This window comes from Drosophila miranda, chromosome XR (assembly GCF_003369915.1).
Source record: "Drosophila miranda strain MSH22 chromosome XR, D.miranda_PacBio2.1, whole genome shotgun sequence".
NCBI classification, from domain to species: domain Eukaryota; kingdom Metazoa; phylum Arthropoda; class Insecta; order Diptera; family Drosophilidae; genus Drosophila; species Drosophila miranda.
The window spans coordinates 6,981,348-6,996,178 of record NC_046674.1 but is presented as its reverse complement, the minus strand read 5'-3'; the positions used below and the strand labels follow the sequence as shown (position 1 = coordinate 6,996,178).

Below are 14,831 nucleotides of genomic sequence, written 5' to 3'. Positions count from 1 at the left end.
GGCACCGAACGAAATAACAAAAAAACAAAAAACACATCAAGAGCCATAAAGCAAAAGTTGATTATTTTTCCATTGATTTCAAGGGAAAGCCGTCAAAGGTTGGGCATGTTGAGGCCCCCGAAGAGCAGTTACTACTACCGTTCGATGGGTGCTGTGCTGACGGGGGAAGGGCTGGGCTGGACTGGACTGGGCTGGGCGCTGGGGACATGCGAAGGGCGACAGCGACATCAAACGTTTAAATACAAATTAGTTTGGCATGTGTTTCCAGCAAATTTCATTTCACTCTCACTCGCCCTTGCTCCCTCTCTTTCGCACGCTGTCTCGTTCTTCCCTGTGTCCCTCTCTGGCGCTGTCTCCCTCTGGCTTTCAACAACTTTCGACGGCATGTGGCATACTTTTGGGGATTCGCTCAAATTAATTTCTGAAGTTTTTGTATTTTTTTTGTGTCGGTTGTCGATTTTTGGTTGTTGCGTTTTTTTTTGTTTTTGGCCACGAGTTCATTTTCCACTCTCTGATTTTGGCCCCGAGCCCCCTCTCTCCCCTCTGTGCCCTCCTCCCCCACTTTTCTTTTTTGGTTAATTAAGTCGAAATTTGTTGTTCCGATTGCATTTTGGAGCTGATCAATAACAAAAGTTAATGTTTATTAGAAGTCGAAACGGAACGCAAGGGTCTGGGGGGACTTATTTATAATTTATTTTTTACTCTTTGCGTTTGATAGAAACAAAAAAATCCCCAAATATTCATGCCATTTTATTTGCCCCGAGAGTGGAAATATTCCAATGAAAATTGACATTTATATGAAAATAAATATATCTCTCTAATGAATACAAAAGTGTTGGGTCGTCGTGGTTCCTATATTTTTTATTCGTATTTAAAATAAATATATATCCCATAAATCGATTAAATATGGGCCACATTCAAAAGACCTTTCCATACATTTATGTACAATTTAAATCAAAGTGAATTCGTTTTCATTATTTTTTCTATTTAAAAGCCGAATGTTTCAATTGAATATGGGTGTGTTTTTTGTCGTTTTACTATGCCATTTTTCTGGCAGTGTAGCTCCAATAGCTAGCAGAAATGTTGTATATTTTATATTCAATTAACTTTTTTTCTCCTGGCAAGCATTTAAATTTCCATTTCCCGAACCAATTACAGCGCATTTCCCCAAATATATTTCTATTTAAATAAATTATGGCCAGAATATGGCACTCTCAGATCAATTTCCCTTTTGGCAGCGCGATGAAATTTTAATGAAATTAGACGGCAAACCGATTTCCGCAAAACAACTTTTCAATTTTCAACAGGGGGGGGGCAAAAGGTCGTTCGAATGGGGGAGTGTTGGAGTGGGGGAGTGGGAGTCCTAGTTTATGGCCTTTTAATCATTTAACAACGCTCTTGCCCTTTGCAGTCAACATGCAAATTGCCTGCGTCGGACCCAGCACCGATCCCCATCCAAACGAGAGCACCAGCAGCCAGCACCGGAGCCAGAGCCAGCATCCGCATCTGCAGAAGCAGAAGCAAGAGCAAGAGCAGGAGCAGGAGCAGGACCCGCAGCAAAAGCACAATAAAAATTGCCTATAAATGGGCGGAAGAGCAAGAGGAAGTGGAAAAGGAAGGCAGGACGGTCGTTCGCTGGATGTGGGGGCCATGGATATACGCACAAGGACAACATCAGGAGGAGAAGAAGCAGCAGCAGAACCCCACCGAATGGGTGGAGCAGGCCAGGGAGGAGTCAAACAGTACAACAAAGCCAACAAACTTCCGCATAGGATGCGCCGGAACGGAAGCTATTTTGGCCGCCTGAACGTGAGCGTGTTCCTCATCTACTTGTGGTGCTATCTGCTGCTGATAATGGCCGCATCTGGCGGCAGCAACAATGTGGTGAACGGCCTCAAATGCTACTGCAATCCGAAGGAATGCGATGTAATACGCTCGCTCGACTGCCCCGGCAAGGGCCTGATGCTCTGGGATCCATGCAAGTAAGTGGATACATAGCCACCCCACCACCCCACCACCGCACCACCCGCATACCCCCCACCCCCCACAAAATATTATCTCATTCGGTGGTGCGTGTGGGCGTGCGTCCGGGGGTGCGGTTCTGTGACTGGGTGGTCCGAAGCCTCTTAATTATATGATTATCCAAAAAGCAGTGCGTTCCAGGACTCCCTTTCGATGCTGGTTTTTGCCTTTAAAACCATGCAGCCGGAATGTGGGCCGGCGTTAATGAGATTTCAAAGAAATCTGTACCATACACGCAGTCCTCAACGATGGAGAAGGAACTCTTAGATACATAGTTGGCCATAAACTTTATTCGTAGTTTAGAAGGGAACACTTTTTGTTTTTGTTTCATTTATTAGAAGATTTAAATGGAATCTCAGCATATTTTCCCCAAGAGCTTTAGAGTCTCGTGTTTTATTGCATGTCCTTCCCATCCTGAATATTAAAAAATCTGTCTTATGGATGTTTGTGTATCTATAACAGCTACAACAGCCAACCAACTCGAAGGAAAAATAGAATATGCCTAAAATCTATCGAACAAAGCTGGATTTTGTTTCCTACTAAACTAAGAACACTTAAAAACGAATGAAAATATTCATTTTATAGAGCTTTTGCTGCAACATAGCCAGTCACATGGCTGGGTATCGTACTTTCTGCTTAAGGATTAGGCATTTAAAATTTAAAATGCAGAGAAAAACTCTAGCACTATTCAAAAGTTATTGGCAAAAGCTTGGTGTTTTTTAAATGCCAAAAATTGAACCAAAGAGGGTTTTTTGAAGCACAACGGATGTACAGCGGATCTGCTTGGATCTGCTTGCATATGCTTGGATCTCCTTAGATCTGCTTTGATCTGCTTTCATCTGCTTGGATCTGCGTGGATCTTCTATGATCTACTTGGATATACTTTAATCTGCGTGAATCTGCTTTGATCTGCTTGGATCTGCTTCAAAATTGATCAAAATATACCAAAAAGATGAAAAAGAACACCTTTCGGGTTGGCTTACGCTTTACTTTCGCTTCATTTAGAAGATGCTTTTGGCCTGTTTTGGTGTTTCTAGTGAATTGTAGAACACACCGAGGCTAATTACCAGTAATACAGTTGCGCGAATGATGTCTCACCATTCTTGAAATGCCAATCCATGGGTCACGTACACTCCCTCAGCGTTCTCCTTCAGCATTCGCATTCGCGTCACGCAACCACGCTAAACCCCCGATTCAATTGAGGGTGTTAACTAATTGTTAACGCTTATCGAAGCCCAGTCAGAATCGAATCAATTGCCACTGGGATTCATTTAGGCTAGTAGGATACCAACCTAATATGCACTCTAATTTATGTATGTATATTCATCTATTCCATTCACAGATGTTGTCGCATCTGCGCCAAGACCTTGGGCGAATCCTGCGGCGGTCCCGGCGGTTTTTCTGGTCAATGTGAGCCGCCCCTGCAGTGTGTGACCAAGCTGCCCATTAGCAGCGGTCTGGGCGTGTGCATGGGTGAGTATTCCACGGGGCCATGGAACCACAGGGCCCCAAAAAGGGGGGGAGGGAGGGGAACATGAAAACAGCGGAGGGCTACGGGTTATGGGTTATGGGCTCTTTCCCATATGTATTTAGTCGCATCCATTATGCAGTAACATCACGTATTATAGACCAGCTCGCCCTCCAATAATATATCCGCATACACCTCCGCTCGCCTCAGCAGCCGCGTCCGCACTTGCCACTTGGCCTGTGGCGCGCTGGGCGGGAACTCGTCCGATCGGAATGTATAGTTGCGTATCTCGTACAGTTTTTCCTGCATAATGCGAGCATAATGGTGGGCATCAGTTCGGTTTTCGAGGGCTTCTTGGTGTAGTTTGTGTTTTGTATTTTGTGTTTTCTGTGTTCCGTGTCTGGGTGCAGAATTAGTCGTAATGCGCCCCGGGGGCAGCTTGGGCGATGCGGTGCGATGTGCGATGGAATTTGGGTTGAAGTTTGAAATAAAACAGAGAATACAGAGCAAACAGACTGAACAGAACATCGTACTGGTAGGTAGCTGCAGAATGTCGATGCTGAGTTTTGACAAATATTTGCTTTTATTTATTGCAAAGTTATTTTGAGCAAACGAAAATATTTGTCTTTGTTCGAGACTTTCGAGCGGGGCGGGAGGGGGTCGGAAGTTTCGATTAGTTAAATAGTTTTCCCAGCACACATTTGCCTCTGTTTCAACTCAAATCAAATCAACTCATCGCACACACGTCGCACAGTACGCACCTTGAGCATTGGACATCCTGAGGGGAGATTGGTGAACGTCTTGAAGCGCCGGAAGAGCTTGCCCAGGATATTGTTCTCGTACATGGCGCCCAAGTACTTGCAGCCGTCCATCTTGAGGCTCGCCACGTTCATGCGGGTGTTGTCCTTCTTGAACAGGTCGAACGTCGATTGTATCTCGAAGTGCTGGAAGGTTTCGCTCAGGTTTAGGCGCGCCGCTATTATGGGTGTTCTCTTGCGATGCAGGACGCAGGCCATCTCATTGACCGCCGACTCCTTCACGGCGCGGCACTTCAAACTGTTCAGAACGATCTCATAGTTGTTCTATGGGAATCGTAGAAGGGATTACACTTTGCTCTTTGCTCTCCTTTCGATGACGACGAACAAACCCTGGCGTGTCCCAGTTCCAGTATGAAGAAGCCAATGGCAAGACGAGCAAACAGCATCCTTTTATATCCGTTCGCAGTACGCAGCACTAAGCGGAGTTTGTTCAGCGACGCACTCCTTATATAGTAGGCCGTAATTTAAATTTAAATTGAACGCTTTACAGTACAGTAATCGCTGTTAATGCGCTGCCACAATCAAAAGTTCATTTCAAGCCTTAACGAACATTTAATGTGTGTATTAATCCCCGCATTTGCGTCGATTGGGCGGCCACTATTAAATGGGGCTTAATTTCTGCGCAGATTTGCAACACCTGACCGCCCTGACCTCGTCGCATGACAACTGTACCGAGGCGGAGTCCATTGTCTTGCAGCCGGGCTGCGAGATCACCAACAAGCGCTGCCAGTGCTGGCCCATCATGCGCACCTGTCTCAGCGAGCTATCCAGCGACGGGGCATCCCCCAATGACTCACGTTGGCACTTCAAGAACTTGGAGGTAAGCAAAGCACCCCCATGGTGATATGGCATGATATTGATACATGTTTGTCTACTGGTTACAGGACTGCCAGTTGAATTTGCAAAATCTCATCAAGCTCGAACTGGAATTCGATGGAGACTACAAAATCTCACCGAGCAAATTCACCTACAAAAAGCTCCGCAGAAAGCGAAAGTCCTTGAGGAAACGCATGTGAGCCAGTCCAGCCACTGAAATACACAACAACAATCTCCAACAATAACACAACTAATGATGCCCTTCATCCCTTTCAGCATCATCTTGGACGATTGAGGACCACACTCAGAAAGCCATATGTAACGTCCTCTCTCTCTATTGTATGTTCTCCGAAAAACTCAGCAAAAACCAAACGAAAGATCTTGTACAGATAGTATGCTTACTTCTAAATGATAATATGGCTATTATAAATACCAATACATATACATACATAAATACCTATACATATACAAAGGGGAAATGCATACATATTAATAGTGAAATAAAGCATTTGTATGTGTATCCCAAGACATTTGTTACTTTATTGCGCGCAATTTTTCCTAAAGAACTAACGAACTAAAGATCCCCTCAACAAAAATACATGCCTACATACCATACATACATAAACAATAAATTAAACACACACACACTTACATAAGTATATGTATGTGCTGTTGCTTTACAAATAATGTTGCAAATAATAAGTGAATAATTAAGTAACAAACAAAAGAATGCAATTTGTTTCAATTTGAATTTGATTTGAAAACATTACGTTACTTTAACGTATTTTGTAACGTAAGGCTCTGTTAACAGTCAAGCAATGAGCGCGCTTAACAGCCCGCAACTGCTTAGCAGCGTAACAGCTAACAGTGCACTGTTGTAATAGACCTACGAAACGTTGAGCAACTAAACCTTTGAAAAATAGATCAAGACTAGGGTTAATCTGTAGACAATTAATTTCCAATTAATCAGAGGGACTGTCCTGATTATAAACAGGGCATACGACAAACAAATCTGTCGACAGCCAGTAGAAAAAAACAATTTAATTGCATGTAGGAATAACAGCCCGCGAGCTGTAACAGCTTAACAGCTGTAGCGCCATAACAGCGTAACAGCCAGCTGTGGCAGCGTAACAGAGGAGTCAATGAAACTTTTCGGAAAAAACCAGTATTTGCATGATGTGCAAATCCAAATCTTCGGAAGGCTATATCTCAGCTAAACGGGGCCAGATCGGCGAAGGACCTTGTCTCCCAGAATCATGGGGTTCCAGCCTGTCGATTGGCACCAAAATCTCGACCACGAAAATGAGGCCGATTTTTGGCAAATACAATGATGGTTACATCATGATATTTGGCGAAAATCGTGATGGGAGGGATGTCCTTTTTTCTGGTGCCAATCGGTTGGCAGAACTCTCCCGGTCACGAAAAGGCATGCCACGCCCCGTTCGGCCCATAAGAGCCGAGATATAGCGTATAGAAAAAAACCAGTATTTGCATGATGTGCAAATCCCAATCTTTGGAAGGCTATATCTCAGCTAAATAGGGCCAGATCGGCGAAGGACCTGCCTTCCCAGGACCTTTTGGATCCAGCCTGTCGATTAGCACCAAAATCTCGACTAAAAAAAGGAGTCCGATTTTTGGCAAATTCAATTTTTGGCGAAAATCGTGATGGAAGGGATGTCCTCTTTTCCGGTGCCAATCGATTGGCAGGACCCTCCTGATTACAAAAAGGTATGCCACGCCCCGATCGGCCCATAAACAGTCGAGATATAGCCAAAGAAAATTTTCGAACTAAGTCCGACGGCAAACGGCCGAAAATGAGCTGGGATACCAGGCCAACAGAAATCAGCAGAAAGCAACTTGGGTTGCGCTCAACCCCAAAAGTATGCTATGCTTTAAAATTCGAGTTTGCTCTGTAGCTAAAAGTATGCAATGCTTAATTTTGTTTTCGGTAAAGTTGCCTTCTGCTGATTCCTGTTCGCCTGGTACGCCGGTCTAAAATTTTCTCGTTTTCGGCCACTTGAGCGACCACAAGTTGAGGGTTTTTGTTGTACAACAACTGACAAAGACAACAAAAACAAAAACAACAGGCCAGTGTTGTTTTCTTCTTTTCTCCGTTATTTGTAGGCCGATCCTGGCGTGCGACGACTTCCTGTGATCGGAAGAAAATATCCTTGATCCGGGACGGTCCTTCCCAAGGATCAAGGATCAAGGATGTTCTCCAATCATACATATATAGTTTTCTCTGCCATTTCCTATACCATCTGGACGTGCCGTACCATTTTATAATCGGGAAAATATCCCCGATTGTTTGGCATCAAGGACAATAAGGACATTGCCCTTTTAATGTTATAAAACGCAATAAATCGGCTATTTATAGTCCGATTTGGAAAATTTTGTGCTCCCCTGCTTGGCTGCCATCCTACAGTCAAGGTCCTTCGATGTCCTGAGCAACGACTTTTAATATCCATTTTCTTTTTGTGCTATAGCTACTGGAAATGAAGCCATATCGTCGAAGGAACTATTTTTCCAGTATCCCAAGGATACAAAAAATATAAATCAAACGATCATTGGTAGTATTTATTTTAATTTATTTAAATTTTATGTTGTTTGCTTTCTTATATATGTACATTTTGTTTTGTTTTGTTATTGCTATTATGCATTATTATTATTATTATCGTTATTACTATTTTAGGTTTTTGGTAGTTTTGGCTCTACAAAAATGTTTTTAATTAATATTTAGGGTACACGTGCGTCAGGTCCGCCCATTGTTTTTAGTTGCACGATACACAAGAGTGACGTGGTCGCTGCCCTTCTTGAATTCGCCCGACGTGACGCGCTCGAAGATACCCATGCTGAGATGTCCTTGTCACTGTCGTGGCAACCGTCGATGCCCCGCAGATTCTTGATGAAGTCCTCGACGCGCATACGCATCTCCGGCTTCAAACTGGGTCTGCAGATCCGTATCGGGCCATCATCATGGCAAAAGCCTGCACAAAAATCTGTCAAAAGTAAAAATTGGATTAGTGGGGGATATCCTTTAATGGGAAGGAGCATTCTCTACTCACCGAATACCGTGTATTGCAGACGCAGTAGCGCTGAGAGAAGATCTCCATCACCCGGTCCACCTTTTCCCCGGGCATCCGGAAGTAGTCCTTGACGGCCGGACAGGTCCAGATACATGGCGAAAGAGTTGAGGACGGCCATTTAGAGCTGGGTGCAGATTCGCTCGACATTCGTCTGGCGTTAGACTGATCAGATAGCTGATGTCCTGCGTGGACTGTTGTTTCTGTGGCTATGGCTGCTGCTTCCAGGGGCGCCTCTTCATATGCGTCATCTGCGAAACGTAAGTTGGTTAGAGAAATCACTCCAACTGATAGCCAGCCACTCACCTGAGGTATTTGGATAGTATGCGACGCTAGAAAGGCGGCAGCTCCTCGACTGGCAGTCACCAGGTGCGCTTGATGCACGATACTCTGTCACTCTGTCCCCTGGCATGGTCCCAAGGAGATCTAAAGTGGGAAAGATATGGGGATTACCTTCAATAGATCTATCAGCAGATCCTCAGACATAAATACTTATGGTCAGATTGTAGAAGGGAGCTCGCAGTACAGATAATTCTGGGTGGCAGCGACGGTCCTCAGGTCCTCAGAAGGATAGGGGAGCCGCGCGCCAATGCCGGCTGTCGTGCGAAAGGCAATTCAGCTTCTGCGACAGAAAATCCTTCTCCAAACGGGCCTTCTTGATGCGCTTGCGATCCTTCTTCCGTCGACGGTTTTCCTTAAGCTTCCGACGAGCCTCCCGAAGCATTTTCTTGGAGTCGGCATAGCTGAGTGAAATTGTAGAATTGGTTAGGAGATCTCTTTTCAAATCTCTTCTATTCACTGATTACTTCTCTCCCGCTTCTGGATCTGCTTCGTAGTAACATTCGGCGCACCGTCTGGGGTCGCCGCTGCTCCAAGGAGTCAAACATGGCGGCCCTGGAAGCCACGAAAGGACTACTTCTGTCTTGATACGCTTGTTGAAGCAGGTCTCATTTTGTTAGTATTCCTTTCTTGACAAGGCCTCAAACTGAGGCTCAAGTTGCAGCTGAAAAGAAACCGTAAATGAGCTACATTTTAAGGAATCTTCTTGGCGGTTTACTTGCGTGGAACCGGCACTTGTCCATCCCTGTTGACGCACTTCCACTTCTGGAAGGCCGGGCATGCAGCTAAGACGCATTATTTTGGTTATGTAGGGGGCCACTGGTTGGTGACTGTTGCTTCTTCATCCAGGTCCTCCTCTAAGTTATCCGTGCCATCCCAGAAACCATCATCATGCTGCTGAAGTTCGCTATTTCTGTAAATATGGCCAGAAAAATAAACCAAAGTCATTTGGCAGCGTAACAGCCAGGCCAGTGCGGTGTAAAAACGTAACAGCCTTGTAACAGCACTGTAACAGCACAGTAACAGCACTGTAATAGCGTAACAAAGCAGTTCGGCGGCGGCGCAGAGAACACTGACAGTACGCAAAATGCCCACTGGCGGCGCTAGTGAGCAGAACAGTTTAAGCAAAAGTCTGAGCGGCTTGCGATTCGATTTAGATGGAAATTGGTTAAATATGTCCCGAAAGGCGATCTGCAGTCTCCCCCAGTCCAGATAAATCATTATTCCCTCACCTGCCCTTCAGAGCCTGTGGCTCTTCAGATCATCAGAACTACCAGAACAAAATTAAGGCAACAAAAAAGTGAAGGAAAAAAGCAAACCTTTTGGCCCAAAAATCGACCATCAACGGCAGCAGTCGAGTGGGGTCAGTTCTTCAAAAGATCAAAGATATACTTTGGCGCTTAAGTGTTTTCCCTCCACTTCTCTGGCATCCCCATCCCCATCCCCATCGCCATCGCCATCTATCATTTCAAGGAGTTTGAGATATTTGTTTCGTTTTCGTATTGAGTTGTTATATTTCTGTGTGCTCTCCGAGCACTCGAATTCGTTAGGCACCTTAGTGGAGCAAACAAAAGCAATTAGACGGCGTCATCTGACAGCCTCAATGGAATAGTTTTTGGCCCCTGGGGCCCCTGGTGCTCTCGAGAGGAATGCGCCGAAGCGTTTATCGATCGCCCTCTGATGGGATGTCCAACTGCCAATGAGGTACCACAGACTGGGCACTGGGCACTGGGGACTGGGGGACCCAAAAGGGGGGGCTACTGTGTCCCGAGCATAACAAAAGATCTCAAGTGCGGAGGAGTGAGGTGTTAAAAATTCTACTTTTTATGCTCTTATTATGATTTGCCTCTTTGCTGCTTGCTGGAGACTTTGATGGACATTTACGATATGGGAAATGTGTAAGTGTCTGTGTACATACATACATATATGGGGGTATGGGGTATGGGTATCTGTGTGCGTTGTCTTCTGTATCTTTTCTTCTTTTGTTTCACTTGTTTGACAAGCGATGCGTACAAATCAAAGCAGGGATCGAGCGGACAGAGAGACTCGATCTACGCGTCCCAGTCCCCAGTCCCCAGTTCCAGTCCGAGACGGAGACTCAGACTCAGACTCAGACTCGTCTGTTGTTTGATTAATAGCCGCACAATTGATATGTTAAGTGGTAAATTACTCCATTGGCACGCAAATGTATCTTGAACAATACAAATACAAATACAAATACAAAAACGGGCAAATTGTTGTTTGGTTAAGGCGCCGCAATGAATCCGAGAGATGCCTATCGCGAAGCCGCGGCCCCCGGCCTGAATCTTGGGGCGCTCTCGAGGCGGAGCCTAAAGTGCGTAAAGTGATTTAATTTTGAATGGGGGACGGTCGGAGAAAGTTTATCAAATCCACTCACACTCGATCAATTATTCAATTATTCGATTTGAATTTTTCCCGCAGAAACAAAAAACAACAACAACAACAAAAAAAGAAAAGCTTTGAGCTTCGTTGGCTTAAAATTAAAACCCATTAGTCTACTTTTAACACGCTTTCAGGGGCTACGACACTCTCCGGTTAGCTCTGGTTTTTATTTTTTTATGGTCCCGTTTATACGTTTTAAATCAAACAAGAAACAAAACCATGCCATGCCGATCCGATCCCATCCCATCCGATCCGAACCAAATCGAACAAAATCGAATCGAAAAATCCATTAAAAGAGGCGTAGAATGCAAACAATGGGGAGGTTGGGGCGTTTGGTGTCATTAAATTTTTGCCACGCCATTAAAGCCGTGGCATTCCTCGTGTTTGTTGTTGTTTTATTGAAGAAATCACCCTCAGAAGTGTTATAAAAATCATTTAAAAGTCAAGATTGCCATAGATTTGATTCGATTTTTACCCGTTTTCTTTGTTTTTTGTGTCTCTTTATTTTGGTTTTTTATTTCAAGAAAGCCTTCGTGGCATTCCGTGCCGTGGCTTCATGCTCAACTAAAATGATTTAATTTCGAAACGTGCCTGGCACATTTTATGATCAATTTTCGCTTTAAATATAGATTGAATGCCTCGGCGAATTATTTAAATTTTCGGGTTTCGTTTACGTATTCCGTTTTGTTGCTGTTTTTGCGGTTCAGTTTGGTTCGTATCGGATCGGATCGGATCGGATATCATGTGACCGAAGGGTATAGAATACTTATTGGAATGTGATTGAAATTGATCATTAGTCATAAATATTGCAGGTACTTAGAGATATGGGACGCTTTAATGGGTTTCCACACACACACACATACCTTGTAATGTGATGGCCAAGGAAGGAACCAAGCCAAAATTCACATTTCTACTCCATTTTGAGCTAATAGAAATCGCTTCCTTCAGTTCATTTTGATCAAGTAGGGATCTATAGGTTTGGATGCCCCTTCCCATCTCTTAGAAAGTACTCTTACGACCTGCCTGCCTTCCTAGGCAACCTCCCTGTATCGTAGATCCTTGGAGGCATCGATCCATCATTGATTACCTTTCAAAAGCCTTCCGTTTAGAGCCTATTCGCAGTCAGATTGATTGCTTAGCCCACTTCTTGACATGGCCAATCTCATTTCCATCTTTGCATTCGATTGTTGATCTCTCGATTGACTTCATTTCCATTTCTATTGTGCTGCATGGCTCTTCTTCATTGCCTCGTTGTGGTTGTGGCTGTTTGCCTCATAAATAAACTGTGGCAAATTCTCTAAGCCAACCTGCTGAAGTCCCCATAAATTATAAGCCCCAAACCAGCGATCGTTGTGGCTGTTGTTGCTGTTGTGTCATTTTCCCGGCGCGCTTAATAAACAACACACACTTTATGCGTTCTGTTGTGGCTGTGGCTCTTGTGTGCCTGCCTGCCTGACTGCCTGCCGATTGCTGTTATATGATTTCATATATCATCAGAGAGGCCCAGAGCTCCCAAGGAGGATCCTCAAGCAATCTCCGTCCATCTGCCCCGGCCTCCTGTCTCCTGCCTCCTGCCTCCTGCTTCTTGTTCAGCATGCGCAGGCGTGCGGCATTTAGTTCAGCCTGTCGACTCTCGATTGTCTGTCGCATCGTACGCGTGGTATTCCTCCGACTCTTCGCACACACACACATACATATATGTATATGTATATGTATATTTTTTGTTTGATAACATTTTATTGTCCGCTTTATAAATTATTGGCGTTTGGCCTGGGCCTCGAGTTCGAGTTGGGGCTCGGGTTCGGGCCATCGGGAATCGGGGAATCGGGGCATAAAAAGTATCCTTTTACGTTGTGTGCATTTTTTGGTATGCAACATGTGTCCAAATTTGTGCAGCATACAAATAAATACTGAGGGAAAATTACTAAGCTTTTGTTATGATACCCTGGACGAGGGCTGGGCGTTGATTGATGTATCTGTAAAGGACAATGTGCCTTCTGACGGTCTAAAAAAGAGAGACTCTCTACCCATTCGCAGTCCTTTTGACTTCTGATTACTACTGGGTATCCAAGTGCTCCATCAGGTCCTGCGGTTCATCATTTTTTCCACCCGTTTTGCTGGCCTGTTGAGTCTGCGCGTGTTTTGGCCTTTTAGGGCGCTCTTGGCCCTAAAACAGACAATTGAGTGTAGTGTGAAAGTTGCTTTAAATACTCTCGATATCGGTATCGAGGCGATGGCGATGGCGATGACGACGACGACTTCTGCTGGGAGCCTGCTCTGCGATAGGTAGAGTGGTGGAAAGGGGAAGGGGAGTGGTGGATGGCTTCCACCAAATCAAACCATTTATGTCTGGGCTCATGCGACACATTTATCATCGTCAACTGACGGACAATGGATGGCCAATGTAGTTCCTCGCCTTGCACCTGTCTGTTGCCCCCGGGGGACGGGTATCGCCCGCGAGATATATATAGAGAGAAAGAGAGAGATCTTTAATTATACATTATACCAGAGGCACACCCGCTGTGCCAGTGCCAGTGCCAGTGCCAGTGCCAGTGCCAGTGCCTCTGCCCGTGCGGTATGGGGATCGTTCTGATTGCCCCGATTGCCAGTCTTCTAACTGGGGCCCCCGGTAATGAGCTGCGGAGGCATACACTGCCCGGAACTGCAATATTTGGCCCGTCTGGTACGCCTGGCATCCAATTATACATACATGCTGTCCCTACCAGCCCCATGGAGCTCTGGTGGAGCACGGGCGCATTGATCAATCGAAATGATATAATTATGGGCCACGTCTAAAGGGCGGCTCTGTGTAAATTGATATCAAGAAATTACGCGAAAATATTTCAAAAATATTAACGAATGTGAATGATATAATGATGAGATGATGGATGGGCGGCTACACCGGGAGAAACTAGAGGCGTTTCCCCCCCAAAGAAGAAGGGAATTCGGCCCGAAAGTAGGTCTACTTTTTCTGCCAGTGCCCGACGCACCACCCTAATTATGCCCAATTTAAAAAGGGTTAATTAAGGCACAAAACGTATTTCGTGTCCTGCCTGCCTGCCTGCCTGGCTGGCTGGCTGGCTGCCTCTCCGCCATCGCATTGGAAGGGCGTTATTAATATGCGACATTTCTGATATCTTTTTGCCGGGGCAGGTCCGTCTCCAGGCCTCCTCCGATCAATGCCACAGAATACTCCCATGCCCACACTGCACTCCCCCCCGTACAGGCAATAATTACATACAGCATTTGTCATAACACCAGATATGGACATTCGATGCTGTTGCTCTGGGCGCGAAACGTTCGAGCCCTGCTCCAGGGGCCAAAGACAAAGGACGGCAGCTCCCAGACCCGACCAGATCCAAACTATGCGACAAATGTAAGCGAACAAAAAACTACATCACAGCACAGCACAGAACAGAGAAAGAGGGAAAGAGAGAAAAAAAATGATATAAAGAGGCATCGCAGGGAAAAATTGTAAATATCATCATTGGTTGGGCATTTTATAAATAAAATAAAATCATAAATGCTGCCCTCGACTCGAGAGATTCGGATGCGGTCTCCTCGAATCAGTTGAATGGAGCGAGCGGATGGACGATGGACGATGGACGATGGACGACGGACGACGGACGGGTGCTATAATAATTACAGTCCCCAGTCCCCAGTCCCGGTCCATTGGGGTAGACATTTCGCATTGGAATTCGGAGCATTGTGTCATATTTAATACAGAAATTTTAATTAAACATAATTTGTAAGGAGTGCACGTTGGTGCCCCCTCAAATGCAGCAGCGCGGGGAGATTGCTGGCATCGGATAGCCATACCCATACCTCTCTCTACGATGCGATGCGATTCGATACGATTCGAATAGAGTTATTTATGGCATT

The 14,831-nt window shown here is 45.1% G+C and overlaps 3 protein-coding genes across 4 annotated transcripts in view; 1 reads left to right on the top strand and 2 right to left on the bottom strand.

Moving 5' to 3' along the window:
- Nucleotides 1–5,752, top strand: part of LOC108151657 — a 50,558-nt gene extending 44,806 nt beyond the window's left edge. For both annotated transcript variants that reach the window (XM_017280377.2, XM_017280378.2), the window contains exons 2-6: nt 1,412–1,982; nt 3,365–3,495; nt 4,935–5,128; nt 5,193–5,320; nt 5,401–5,752. In XM_017280377.2, coding sequence (XP_017135866.1) covers nt 1,585–1,982; nt 3,365–3,495; nt 4,935–5,128; nt 5,193–5,320; nt 5,401–5,419 — 870 coding nt within the window. In that variant the 5' untranslated portion in view covers nt 1,412–1,584 and the 3' untranslated portion in view covers nt 5,420–5,752. The remainder of the gene's footprint in view (nt 1–1,411; nt 1,983–3,364; nt 3,496–4,934; nt 5,129–5,192; nt 5,321–5,400) is intronic.
- LOC108151659 lies at nt 3,528–4,694 on the bottom strand. Its single transcript, XM_017280380.2, has 3 exons — nt 4,638–4,694; nt 4,252–4,572; nt 3,528–3,793 (listed from the first exon to the last, which is right to left on the bottom strand). The coding sequence occupies exons 1-3, from the start codon at nt 4,692–4,694 to the stop codon at nt 3,638–3,640; spliced, it is 534 nt and encodes a 177-aa protein (XP_017135869.1). The 3' UTR covers nt 3,528–3,637.
- A 2,059-nt stretch (nt 5,753–7,811) lies between the features above and the next one.
- On the bottom strand, nt 7,812–9,453 carry LOC108153421. The gene is made up of 6 exons (XM_017283424.2): nt 9,265–9,453; nt 9,014–9,210; nt 8,700–8,950; nt 8,514–8,633; nt 8,190–8,458; nt 7,812–8,123 (listed from the first exon to the last, which is right to left on the bottom strand). Exons 4-6 carry the CDS (start codon nt 8,617–8,619, stop codon nt 8,064–8,066), a joined length of 435 nt encoding a protein of 144 aa, XP_017138913.1. The 5' UTR covers nt 8,620–8,633; nt 8,700–8,950; nt 9,014–9,210; nt 9,265–9,453; the 3' UTR covers nt 7,812–8,063.
- Between the last annotated feature and the right edge of the window lie 5,378 nt (nt 9,454–14,831).